This window comes from Oncorhynchus keta, chromosome 22 (assembly GCF_023373465.1).
Source record: "Oncorhynchus keta strain PuntledgeMale-10-30-2019 chromosome 22, Oket_V2, whole genome shotgun sequence".
Lineage (NCBI taxonomy): Eukaryota > Metazoa > Chordata > Actinopteri > Salmoniformes > Salmonidae > Oncorhynchus > Oncorhynchus keta.
Genome location: NC_068442.1, coordinates 87327 through 101372, shown reverse-complemented (window position 1 = coordinate 101372; position 14046 = coordinate 87327). Strand labels below are relative to the sequence as shown.

Here is a 14046-nt window from a genome sequence, read left to right as displayed (position 1 = left end):
AAAATGACATAAATCTTATTATTTTTGTAAAACGGAAACCGAATGTCCGACAACGTTCATTTGATGACTTCCTGGTAGGTCCGGCCCTGCCGCTCGGCCCGACGCCGTCCGCGAATTTTACAAACGATTTCGGACGTCTAGTAAGGGACCGTACATTTGCAATATGGACTTTCTCACTAACCATACAGGTACTGCCGAATTCTTCCCTTAAGGTATGTACGATCTTCGTGCAGGCAGGATGGATGCCTCCTCTGACACGTGTCGCAGGTGTTCCTGTTATCACAATCTTTTGAGCGATGCCCAGGCCTTAAACAGCCAAAGCACAATTTATTCTCTTGAACAAACTTCTGTCGCTCTGCGGTGGGCTTATCCATGAACTTCCAGCATTTGTGGAGACTGTGACCTGACTTCTCACAGAAGACACAACTAGTAACTAGTATCTTTCTCATCAGAGTTAGTTGCTAATACCCTTGATCCGGGGCTTTGAATCCTTGGCGTCTTAGGTTTTCCATCTTCGCTTGGTTTCAAAGCATGAAGGGATGTCACAGGATTGCAAGCGATCTTTGCTTCTCTCGTGAGAAACTTCACAAACTGACTGAAGCTTGGAAAGATCTCAGTTTCTTCTAAGATGTCTATGACCTTTCTATTCCATCTTGAAGTTAGCCAATCTGGAAGTTTAGCGAGGATCTTTTGGTTTTCATTACAGTCATTGAGCACCTCCAGGCCCTTATTCTGAGACATAGCAGCCTCACAGCTGCGAAGAAAGTCTACAAGGTCTCTAAGTTCAAGACTGTCCTTGGATCCTATCTTAGGCCATGCATTGAGCTTATCTCTGAAGGACTTGGCGATGAGGAATTTGTTTCCGTACCTTTCTTCAAGAATGGTCCATGCAGCATAGTAGGCTGACTCTGTTCCTAACATAAAGTAACTTTCAATGGCTTTCTTGGCAGGCCCACCAATATATTTTCTCAAGTAATATATCTTCTCAGTTGCTGGTATGTTCTTCCTGTCTATCAGAGTCTGAAAAGAGACCTTCCAGTCAGTGAACGAGAGTGGTTCTCCATTGAATGTTACTGGTTCTGGTATGGGGAGGCGGCTTTCACTGATTGATTCCGCTAGTAACCTGAACATGCTATTGGTGCCATCTTCTTGCTGTGTGCTTGTCACAACATGTTGTGGTGAGAGACTGTGAAATGAGCCACTTCTGTGCGTGACTTCTTTCATAGATTTGCAGTTAGAGAGTAGTTCTCTCTTCTCGTCCTCTGAGTTTTCATCTTGCTCATACACTTGCATTCGCGCCTTGGCAGCATTTAGTTTCTTGAGCACTTCTAGGCGCTCTAACTCTCTACGCTTGTCTTCTAGTGTCCTTCGTCTGGCAGCATTTTCTAACTTGACTCGCAGCCTAGCTTCTTCTAAGCTGCGTTTCACAGCCTCAGCTTCTTGCTCCGCTGTCCTCTTCTTATCTTCATCTTCGAGTCGCTGAAGCTCTTCTAGTTGGCGTTCTTGCTTAACCATTACTTCTAAAGCTGCTTGGTTAGCAGCAACTTCCGCCGCAGCCTCTTGTCTCTTGACAGATGACACGCTTGAGTGTCTGGAGTTGACCTTTGAGTTGCTTTGAGACTGGGAGGAAGCACTTGAGGGCTGATAGTTGAGACTTGACTTATGTGAGAGTTCAGACATGCACAAGGAATTGCTGTCCTTCCAGTGCAACTCTATCTGGTTACTTTGACCTTCTTCCCTGCCTTTTAAATGACACCTTACAGTCTTGATAATAGACATTGTAACTGCTTCACAAGTATCAACTCTGCGTCGTATATCGTTGTCGGGAATGTCGATTTGACGCAAATTTACATAGACAAGGTTTAGCTCTGTAGAGGCATGGCTAATCTTGTTTAAGAGGTCTTCTAGTAGGTCTTCAGAGCAACAGCCTGTCAGTGACAGTTTTGCTTCCTTTACCAGAGCCTTCCACTTCTCATAGCTGACCCTGAAACGATGTTCGAGCTGTCTCCACCTTTCGTCGCGCAGTTCTCTGCCCTTTTCAGTTAACCTGCGGACCCTCTCACCTTTTCGTGGCTCTTGTTGTGCTACCTCATTAGCAGCCTCTGTATCATCATTCACTGGCCGAAGTGACTCCACACCAGTCTGGGCCTCTTCCTGCTGTTCTGTTTGTTCTGATGAAGGCTCGAAGTTTGCGAGGTGTTGCTGCAGCTGCTCAACTTGACCCACCCCATCTCTATCACCTTTAGTGAAACTACCTCTTTCTGACATTCTAAATCAAGTCAAATCAATTCTAGCTAAGGTTTGGATAAGTGAGTAGGTAATTTATACTCTAATTCACTGTAATTTAAAACTCAGTATGTGGTATAAACATGTATAATGCTTGTAACAAAGGCTTGAACAAACACCTTACCAAACAATTACACTATTAACTTACAGATGAATATATAATTAATAGGTGTACGCTGACCCTTAATGTTTGTGACTATATATATATTTTTGGTAAGTATCAAATAATATTTTTTAGTAATACACATACCAGTGATACATTAAGATAGAAAGAGCAAATGCATAATACCAGAGTCTTTATGAAATAGACAACTATCTCCAGTCCTTACGAATTGTAATCTTAAAGTCTCTTATTAGCTGTTCACAAGGCTAGGACCACCTTCAAACACCTTGACTTGTACTTGCGTGTCTGACTTTCCTGTTAGTCTTGACCTTATGTTGCCTCACGATGCTTCCTTATGTGGAGATTTTCTTCTTAGTTTGCAGGTAGGTGCAAAACTCTTATCTGGCAGATGACAGGGTCTACCAGGATTTGGGAATCTTGTAGACGTTTTACAGCTGGATGTGATTCTTCTTTCTCTCTTGCTCGTGAAGAGCATTGAGTTCTCACTGTAGCTCCCTTCAGTAACCAGGAGCACAACCGTTCCTTGATTTTAACTGGCGGCTTTATTCTGTAGTTTTAGTCAGAATTATCACCTTCCGTGAGAACTATAAAGTAAATGAAAAATACAGTTAAGCACACTCTTACAACCTTATCTTACGAGTGACTTATTAGCTTGGTATAACTCTGAAGTGCTTACATACATAACAGTTTAACCGGCGTTATAACAGGTTCAGATTAACACATGAATAAAGGAACAAATACCTCATTGGCTGCTTATTACAGAAGGGAGGAAATCAAACTTCACACTTATTATTCCTGGCATGAATTCACACTTCATCCTAACATACACTCTTCAACCTTTATGAACTACACCCGATGACATGAAAACTTAGCTAACGCAGCGCAGGATTGCCTTCCCTCCAAAGGTGTGTTGCTACAATAAGGATCCCGTTACAACAGTATTAGCTACGTAGTTCCGCTTGTATTATCATTTCCCCGCACAGCGGACACATAAACAATTCAAACAAAAGACAACGACATAACCTGTAAGTCTAACTGTCAGTTACATGTATGTATGTATATATATATATATATATATATATATATATATATATATATATATATATGGTCACATCCCACAGCTCAGTTTGGCCGGGCAGTCAGCTCTAGGAAGAGTTTTGGTGGTTCCAAACTCCTTCCATTTAAGAGTGATGGAGACCACTGTGTTCTTGTGGATCTTCAATGCTGCAGACATTTTTTGGTACCCTTCCCCAGATCTGTGCCTCGACACAATCCTGTCTCGGAGCTTAACCGAAAATCCCTTCCACCTCATGACATGCACTGTCAACTGTGGGACCTTATATAGACAGGTGTGTGCCTTTCCAAATCATGTCCAATCAATTGAATTTTCCACAGGCGGACTCCAATCAAGTTGTAGAAACTCCTCAGGGATGATCAATGGAAACAGGATGCACCTGAGCTCAATTTTGAGTCTCATAGCGAAGGGTCTGAATACTTATGCAAACAAGATTTCTGTTTTTTTTATACATTTATACAATGTTTTTAATCTATTTTAGAATAAGGCTGCAAAATAACAAAATGTGGAAGAAGGGAAGCGGCCTGAATATTTTCCACTGCTCCCGTTTGGTACAGTGGTCTAAGGCACTGCATCTCAGTGCTTGAGGTGTCACTACAGACACCCTGGTTCAAATCCAGGCTCTATCACAACCGGCCGTGATTTGGAGTCCCATACAGCGGAACACAATTTTCCCAGTGTCGTCCAGGTTTGGCCGGTGTAGACTGTCAATAAAAAGAAGAATTTGTTCTTAACTGACTTGCCTAGTTAAATAAAGTTTACACGTGTGTATGCGACTAATAACATTAGATTTGATTTATAATTTGATTTATGCGTCTTTCTGTACCCTTGTCCATTACAGCCATTGAGCTTGAGTATTCTCTGGACCTGGGTCTGCACTGGCAACCTCTGGTGCGTGACTGTCTCCCCACCAGTCAAGACTGCGCCTCCTACACCCTACAGAGACTGCTGGTGGCAGACACATACAACAAGTGGGGCCGAGTCACTCTGCCCATTCCCATCTACGCCAGGTCAGTTACACATTGTTTGACTGCCAAACCAAACCGAGGTTGTTATTCTTCAAAATCACTGTCCAAACATTTGAACAGTTGGTTCGAGTTGTATTATGTCATTAAAATGTATCTGCAGGTCTCCAGCTACGCGGTTCCGTTGGTTCCAGCAGGCTCCGTTTGACAAGCAGCAGACCTGGGCTCTGGACAATCTCTACATCGGAGACGGCTGCTCCGACATGTGCTCCGGACATGGACGCTGCCAGCAGAGCTCCTGTGTGTGAGTGACTGATATTTCAATAACACACCAGCATGAAATAATAATTACAGACACAAATGTGGTGTTCCATTGCCATGTTGAAGTAGAAGTTCCGACATCTGTAACAACAATGTCACACATAGCAACCTGAGAGGCCATTCAATAACCTCCTTACCCCTTTCTCTCACCTCTCGTCCCCCATGTAGGTGTGACCCAGAGTGGGAAGGCGAGTACTGTGATGAGCCTGTGGCCCCCCTGCCCTCCCAGCTGAAGGACAGTTTCAGCCGGGCCCCCTCTCTTAGCCACTGGCACCTGGTAACCGGGGGAAAGCTCAGCACTGTTTGTGGGGCGGTGGCATCTGGGGCTGCACTGCACTTCAGCGGGGTCAGTGCCTATCAATCTATCAATACATTGTGCCTGTAGACCACACTACCTACAGAGAGAGTTTTCATCTGTATTCTTCATACCTGTTTACATACCACCACAGATAGAGGCTGGCACTACAGTAAGACAGCATTGAATGAGCTGTATTCCGGCATAAGCAAACAAGAAAACGCTCACCCATAAGCGGAGCTCCTAGTTGCCGGGGACTTAAATGCAGGGAAACTTAAATCCGTTTTACCAAATTTCTATCAGCATGTTACATGTGCAACCAGAGGGGAAAAAAACTCTGGACCACCTTGACTCCACACACGGAGATGCATACAAAGCTCTCCCTCGCCCTCATTTTGGCAAATTTGACCATAATTCTGTCCTCCTGATTCCTCCTGCAAAAATTAAAGCAGGAAGCACCAGTGACTAGATCAATACAAAAGTGGTCAGATGAAGCAGATGCTAAGCTACAGGACTGTTTTGCTAGCACAGATTGGAATAAGTTCAGGGAATCCTACGATGGCATTGAGGAGTACACCACATGAGTCATTGGCTTCATCACTAACTGCATAGATGACGTCATCCCAACAGTGATCGTACGTACATACCCAAACCAGAAGCCATGGATTACAGGCAACATCCGCACTACCTAAAGGCTAGAGCTGCCACTTTCAAGGAGCGGGACTCTGACTCTAACCAGGAAGCTTATAAGAAATCCCACTATGCTCTCCGACGAACAATCAAACAGGCAAAGCATCAATACAGGATTAAGATCGAATCGTACTACACCGGCTCTGATGCTCGTCGGATGTGGCAGGGCTTGCAAACCATTACAGACTACAAAGGGAAGCACAGCCGACCCGTAGCACTGACGTCTGTAGCCATGAAGTGCTTTGAAAGGCTGGTCATGGCTCCCATCAACACCATTATCCCAGAAACCCTAGACCCATTCCAAGTTGCATACCGCCCCAACAGATCCACAGATGATGCGATCTCTATTGCACTCCACACTGCCCTTTCCCAGCTGGACAAAAGGAACACCTATGTGAGAATGCTATTCATTGACTACAGCCAAAGGAGGCAAAGGAGATGATTGTGGACAACAGGAAAAAGAGGACCGAGCATGACCCCATTCTCATCTACAGGGCAGCACTGGAGCAGGTTGAGAGCTTCAAGTTCCTTGGTGTCTACATCAACAACAAACTAACATGGTCCAATCACACCAAGTCAGTCGTGAAGAGGGCACGACAAAACCTACTCCCCCTCAGGAGACTGAAAAGATGTTGCATGGGTCCTCAGATCCTCAAAATGTATTTGCATTGCCCCCGCCTCTCTGTTGTTATCAGGGTTAGAATTTATTACAGTTCATTTTGGAAAGTGAGCTGACACTACAATTTAATAACAGACACTTCCTTATTGAAAATAAAACGCTATTTTTACTTGAATTTGATTTTCTCTTTCACCTCAATTAAAAATGATTAACATTTTAACTTTAATACGTAAATTAAATTGAGCCCAAACCTGGTGTGTCTCTCCATCTGTCATGTTCTGACCTTAGTTCCTTTGTTTTTTGTCTTTGTTTTAGTATGGTCAGGGTGTGAGTTGGGGTGGGCAGTCTGTTTGTTTTTCTATGTTGGTTTTTGTGTTCGGCCTACTATGGTTCTCAATCAGAGGCAGGTGTCGTTAGTTGTCTCTGATTGAGAATCATACTAGGTAGCCTTTTTCCACCTGGGTTTCTTGGGTGTCTATTTCCTGTTTAGTGTTTTGTCATTCACCTTACGGGACTGTTAGTTTGTTGTTTTTGTTCAGTGTTAGTCCTCCGATCCTTCTCGCTACTCTCAGAAGAGGAGGACGAGGTTTGTGACACCACCTAATATGTCTTTCTCTTTAACCTCCATGTTGTCTCTTGTATCTGTCTCTCTCCAACAGAGTTGTAGTCGTCAGCTGGTGACGGTGGATCTGAACCTGACCAAAGCAGAGTTCATCCAGTTCTACTTTATGTATGGCTGCATGACCCCGCCGAGCAACCGTAACCAGTGTGTACTACTGGAGTTCAGTCTGAATGGTGGAATCAACTGGATCCTGTTGACAGAGATCTTTTACGACCTGTACAGAAAGCCTGGGTGGGCCTTTTTTTATGAAAAATAGATATACGCACACTTTGTTGATTGCTCCCAGTGCTCCCACGGTTTATGTTCTACCCAAAGGTCTTCGTCAGGCTTAACACACATGATAAAAGTAGGAGTATTTATAGACTTACAAGTAATGAAGTACAGTAAAATAGGATATACAGTAACTGGGAATTGGCTTTAACCTGTCTTTTTCCTTCACATCAGCTGTTCCCAATCCTAACCTGTGTGTCATGTGTAGATTCGTCAATGTACTGCTGCCCCATGCGGCCCGTCAGGAGGGTGTGCGTGTGCGCTGGTGGCAACCGACCCACGAGGGGTCCGACCACAGTGACTGGGCACTGGATAACGTCCTAATCGCTGGTTCCGACCCGCGGGCACAGATCTCTGACACCTTCGGAGGGGTGGCGCTGCCTAACCATGAGAGAGCGCCCGCTGATGGTACCCCCACGGGCAGGATAGGCCTGTTGAATGAGGGAGAGGAGGAGAGCACCTCAGGTATATACACAGGGGATCTGGACGAGACCACAACATACACCACCACAGGTACATACACAACGACAGGTAAATACACAACTACATGTACATACACAGTTGGGGGAGGATCTTTCAGTCATACAGGCCCTAATTCTTGACTGCCCATGTCTGATTGTTGAGTTGATTTTGTGCCTCTCATATTAGGTTTCATCCTAATAAGCAATGACCGCATCAAATACAACTGCTTTCAGAAGGAACATTTATTGAATCTACGTATATGAAAAAAACAAATAAGGTATTTGAAAAAAGGTATTTTGTTTGATGAGATGGATGCTTACTTTCTCTCTCCCTCTTCCTTTCTCTGACCCCTCTCCACTGCTTCCCTCTCGCTCAGTGAGTGATCACTGGCTGTTCAGTGAGGACTGTGCGGTTCAGAGGTTCTGTAGCTCTCCAGACGGAGTTATGGTGTGTGGTAATGATGACGGCAGAGTGGTGTATGCAGTCACACATGACATTGTCCCGGACAAAGGCTGGGTCATGCAGTTCAAGGTAACAACAATTGTGTACAAAACAGTGGAAATGGTTGAGTGTGTGGCCCTGTCGAAAAACAATCCCTGTTCCTACCCTCTAGACCAGGGATGTTCAATTCCGGAACACTTCTGTTTTTTGTTTCTACCTATTAGTTAATTGCTCTCACCTGGTATCCCAGGTCTGAATCAGTTCCTGATTAGGAGAGGATGAAAGCTGTTTTGGCCCTCCATAACTGACATTGAACACCCCTGCTTCCCTAGACACTTCTGAGATTAACCGCTAGGAGTGTGTGTGTGTCTGTGGGGGGGGGTTGGGTGTATTTGTGTATGCTGTGATCAAAAGTACAGGATATGTGTGTATGTACAAGTTATGTTTTTGCAAGTCCATGTGTCTCTACAGATTGTGGTGGGCTGCAGTGTGCCGGAGCGCCATGCCGAGCATCAGGTCCATGTCCAGTATTCTGTGGACTTCGGTGTCTCCTGGAGGTACCTGGTGCCCCAGTGTCTACCTGCTGACCCCTGCTGTGGAGGACAGATCTCCCAGCCCAGTGTCTTCTTCCCTGCCCAGGGTTGGAAAAGGGCCGTCTACCCCCTAACGGACAGCCTGGCAGACACGTGAGTGACAAGCCTGATCCATACAGTACAAACATGCACATAGCAGTACCAGTCCAAACTTTGGACACACCTACTCATTCCAGGATTTTTCTTTATTTGTACAGTTTTCTACATTGTAGAATAAAAGTGAAGACATCAAAACTATGAAATAACACATATGGAATCATGTAATAAGCAAAAAAAATGTAAACAAATCAAAATATTTTTTCGATTTTAGATTCTTCAAAGTAGCACCCTTTGCCTTGATGACAACTTTGCACACTCTTGGCATTCTCTCAACCAGCTTCACCTGAAATGCTTTTTCAACAGTCTTGAAGGAGTTCCCACATCTGCTGAGCACTTTTTGGCTGCTTTTCCTTCACTCTGCGGTCAAACTCATCCCAAACCATCTCAATTGGGTTGAGGTCGGGTGACTGTGGAGGCCAGGACATCTGATACAGCACTCCATCACTCTCCTTCTTTGTCAAATAGCTCTTACACAGCCTGGAGGTGTGTTGGGTAACTGAGCTGTTGAAAAACAAATGATAGTCACACTAAGCGCAAACCAGATGGGATGGCGTGTCACCTCTGAACAGTGTTGAGATGTGTCTGTTACTTGAACTCTGTGAAGCATTTCATTTGGGCTGCAATTTCTGAGGCTGGTAACTCGAATCAACTTATCCTCTGCAGCAGAGGTAACTCTGGGTCTTCCTTTCCTCATGAGAGCCAGTTTCATCATAGATCTTTTTGCAACTGCACTTGAAGAAACTTTTAAAGATCTTGACATTTTACGGATTGACGGACCTTCATGTTTTAAAGTAATGATGGACTGTCGTTTCTCTTTGCTTATTTGAGCTGTTCTTGCCATAACATGGACTTGTGCCAAATAGGGCTATTTTCTGTATACCTCCCCTACCTTGTCACAACACAACTGATTGCCTCAAATGCATTAAGAAGGAAAGAAATTCCACAAATTAAGTTTTAATAACAAGGTACACCTGTTAATTGAAATGCATTCTAGGTGACTACCTTAAGAAGCTTGTTGAGAGAATGCCAAGAATGTGCAAAGCTGTCATCAAGGAAAAGGGTGGCTACTTTGAAGAATATCAAATATAAACTATGTATTGTATATGTATTTTGATGTCTTCGCTATTATTTTACAATGTAGAAAATAGTAAAAATAAAGAAACCCTTGAATGAGTAGATGTGTCCAAACTTTTGACTAGTAGTGTACGTAAGCATGCACACACAAACACACATATACTCAACCTGGCTGGCACACTCTCTCCTTGCTTCCTCCAATACTTTATTTTGGTTCAAGACATTCGGACTGTCTCAAGTTACAGTTGAAAGGAGGGTTCCTTAAACAGCCTAGGGAAAATAATTTTAAAGTCTTGCCTAACTTAATCTTTATGACAATCCTGTGTGTATGGTGTGTATGGCGGTGCATTTTTTTTGTTTCAGCACTCTGATACCCATTGGGCTGTGGAGAACTTCTACATCAGTTCTTAACCTACATTATGTGTAATGTTCTGCAGGGCGGTGCGTTTCCGGTTCTACCAGCAACACAGTGATACCCAGTGGGCTGTGGAGAACTTCTACATTGGGCCAGCGTGTGACAGCCATTGTGGGGGACATGGAGAGTGTCTAGACCAGCGATGTATCTGTGAACCAGGCTTCACTGGACCCAGCTGCTACGCCAGCACTGCACTCAAGGTATCAATCAGTTAATCAATCTTTATTTATGTTATACATTTCATACAATGACATACAAAGTGTCCCTATCCGGCTTGAAGGACCATTTATTTTGTACACATAGCAAAAACAATGCAATTCAAAATGCAATTACATTGCCCTCCCCCTAGGGATTCTGCACCATGGCAGATTATATGGCTCGGAACGTTTGTGTGTGTCAGGGGTGTTGGGAAAAGGGCAGAAGACAAATGTCCATACTATGGACGATAAAGTTTCTATTCTATTTCCCCAGACATCTCTGAAGGAGCGTTTTGACTGGGAGGGGGCGCAGGGCCCTCAGTGGCAGGTGTTGGAGGGGGGTCATCCCTGTACTGACTGTGGGGTTCTGGTGGAGGGGACCGCTTTGTACTTTGGAGGAGCAGACGCCAGGCAGGCCGTCACCGCTGACCTCGACCTCAGAGGAGCCAAGTTAGTACCTCTACTGATCAAAAGTCTGTCAACTACACATGATTTTGTTATAACATTCCCTTTCAGTTCCTACTACCACTCAAACTTTTCATAAGATATATCGTTTTTTCCATATGTTCGCTGAGATCACTATCGCTGGAAATGCTTCAGATGTGCACAGGTTGTTTATCTGTTTGAGTCCCGGCATAAGTATTCCAATGTTAATGGCTGTATGAACTGTGATGATCAGGTTTGTAGAGTACTGGGCCAGGATAGGAAGTGAAGAAAACATGACCATGTGCCATCGCCCAACCTGTCGCAAAGAGGGAGTGCTGCTGGACTACTCCAAAGACGGAGGTAAACTGTACTAAGCAGTAGTAAACTGATGGAAAGTTTAGTTTGTAGTAGATGTAATCTTTAGTACACTGCTGAATAATAGAGGATTTTGTCCCCCCTGAGATTTAATTCATGCCTCCCCCAGGTGTGTCCTGGACCCTGCTTCATGAGATGGACTATCTGAAGTATGTGTCTGTGAGGCGTGATTACATTGTTTTACCAGAGGGGGCGCTGTCTAACACCACGCGGCTGCGGTGGTGGCAGCCCTTCTCTGTCTCCTCCGGTCTGGCATCACCTGGGCTGGAGCGTGCTCAGTGGGCTGTAGACAACATCCTGGTGGGAGGGTCTGACATCAACCCCTCCACCCTGCTCGACACCTTCGATGACGGTAAACACAGCATAGCATAACGTAATATAGGATAGCAAAACGTAACATCAATCCCTCCACCCAGCTGGACATCTTCGATGATGTTAGATAGTTTGTGCTGAAACACCTCTGACATGGAATGGGAGGTGAAAGTGTAAAGATGAATCTGGGCTCTGTTTTGTCCTGTTGTTGATTGTGAAGGTGTCTTAAGCTTGCTATTCTATTCTCCTTGTCTCTCTTGAATAACATTCTGAAATCTTCTGGATCCTCTCTCTCTCTCGCTCTCTCTCCCAGAGGGTGTGTCCCACGAGGAGAGCTGGAACTTCTATCCCAATGCGGTGCGTACGGCTGGATTTTGTGGCAACCCATCCTTCCACCTCTACTGGCCCAACAAGAACCAGGACAAAACACACAACATCCTAGCCACCCGAGAGCTTATAGTACAGCCTGGATACATCCTACAGTTCAAGGTGCTACCTCTTAGCATTCACAACATGGCTACATTTGACAATTTAAAATCATTATCATAATCTACAAACAGAGAGAGGTCCAAGAATCGATCCCTGTGGAACCCCACAACTTACTTGTGGCTCTCTCTGTCACACTGTATGTAGATTGTGGTGGGCTGTGAGGCAGACAGCTGTGAAGACCACCATTCTGTCCTGCTGCAGTACAGAAAGGATGCCAGGTAGGAGAGATTTCTTCCTATGTGCTAATTTACAGTGCTGGGACAAATATATTGACACCCTTCCATTTTCTTAATTTGTCACCACACCATGTTATTGGATTTTATTTTTGTAAATTTAAGTTTACAATTTTAATTTAGAAAATGAAGACATGGTTTGGACATAATTATTGTGTGCAGAATCTGCTCTAATCCTTCCAGGTTGGAGGGGTGCCCTTCACCAACTGCTGTTTTCAGCTCTAGCCATAGGTTATGGATGGGATTCAGATCTGGACTCTTCACTGGCAACTCTAGTTTCTTGAACCCTTCCAGGGTGCATTTGATGAGTGTTTGGGGTTGTTGTCCTGAATGCAGACCCACAACCTTCAACAGAGCTACAGTGTTTCAAATCAAATAAAAAAAAAATTGTAAAATTGTATTTGTAATATGCACCGAATACAACTGTTGTAGACTTTATGGTTAAATGTATGTTTACGAGCCTTTCCAAACAATACATAGTTTAAAAATAAAATAGAAACACAAAATGAGTAAAATAAATTGTACAATAATGTAGCTACAAGGGAGTACCAGCACCAGATCAATGTGCTGTAATCACTGCCAAAGGTGCTTCAACAAAGTACTGAATAAAGGGTCTGAATACTTATGTAAATGTACTATTTCAGTTGTTGTTTTTAATACATTTGCAAAAAAAAATCTAAACGTGTTTTTGCTTTGAGATTATTGGGTATTGTGTTGATTGACAGGGGAAAAATAAATGTCATCCATTTTAGAATAATGCTGTAAGGTAACAGAATGTGGAAAGAGTCAAGGGGTCTGAATATTTTCCATAATCACTATGTACATGAAGGCAGGGTAAAGTGACTAGACATCAGGATAAATAATAATAAGAGTAAAATAAAGAACAGAGTAGCAGCAGCATATGATGAGTGAAAAAGTGTGTGAGCGTGAACTACTCAAACTCAACTGAACAAGCCTAAATCCTGGGAAAACATTTATGTGGACCAATTTAACAAAATTAGAGTTATTTGGCAATACAGATCAACGCTGTGTTTACTGACGACCAAATGAAGCATTCAATGAAAAGAATAGCCTCCCTACAATCGAAGATGGGGGAGGTTTTGTAATGCTGCGGGGTTGCTTTCTTTGCTGATTCTGGTACTGTAGTCCTTGAACGCGTGCAAGGCATTATAAAATCAGCAGATTATCAGGTGTTTTTGAGTCTATGTTCAACTCAGTGTCCAGAAACAGGGTCTCCATTGAACATTGTGGATCTTCCAGCAGGACAACGACCCAAACCCGCATCTTAGGGCACCCAGGAATGGTTCATAAAGAGATGCTAGACTCTTTTGGAGTGGCCAGATCTGATTCACATCCATAACCTATGGCGAGAGTTGGAGATAGCCCTTGGTGGAGGGCACCCCTCCAACATTTAAGGATTAGAGCAGTTTACAATCCTCTTTCTTCCTTCCCTCTCTTCTCTCCAGGTCTGACTCATGGCAGCTGGTCCAGTCAGAGTGTCTTCCCTCCTCTGTGAACAACGTGGGCTGCTCTCCCTTCATGTTCCATGAATCTACCATCTACAGTCCTGTCAACAGCTCTACCTGGACAAGAGTCACTGTCCAGCTGCCTGACCACGTCTCCTCAGGGTAGGACCGCTTTTGCAAATTAGCCTTTTGCCACT

At 44.0% G+C, this 14046-nt stretch overlaps 1 protein-coding gene across 5 annotated transcripts in view; it reads left to right on the top strand.

Moving 5' to 3' along the window:
* Positions 1–14046, top strand: part of LOC118376237 (reelin) — a 315561-nt gene that overhangs the window by 290800 nt on the left and 10715 nt on the right. For 3 of the 5 annotated variants that reach the window (XM_052474627.1, XM_052474628.1, XM_052474626.1), the window contains 14 exons: positions 4327–4495; positions 4614–4754; positions 4940–5117; positions 7035–7228; positions 7476–7780; positions 8106–8260; positions 8642–8856; positions 10374–10551; positions 10823–10998; positions 11228–11334; positions 11459–11701; positions 11975–12150; positions 12295–12368; positions 13850–14011. In XM_052474627.1, the coding sequence (XP_052330587.1) occupies positions 4327–4495; positions 4614–4754; positions 4940–5117; positions 7035–7228; positions 7476–7780; positions 8106–8260; positions 8642–8856; positions 10374–10551; positions 10823–10998; positions 11228–11334; positions 11459–11701; positions 11975–12150; positions 12295–12368; positions 13850–14011 (2473 nt within the window). The remainder of the gene's footprint in view (positions 1–4326; positions 4496–4613; positions 4755–4939; positions 5118–7034; positions 7229–7475; positions 7781–8105; positions 8261–8641; positions 8857–10373; positions 10552–10822; positions 10999–11227; positions 11335–11458; positions 11702–11974; positions 12151–12294; positions 12369–13849; positions 14012–14046) is intronic. The other 2 variants (XM_052474630.1, XM_052474629.1) reach the window with 2 other exon arrangements.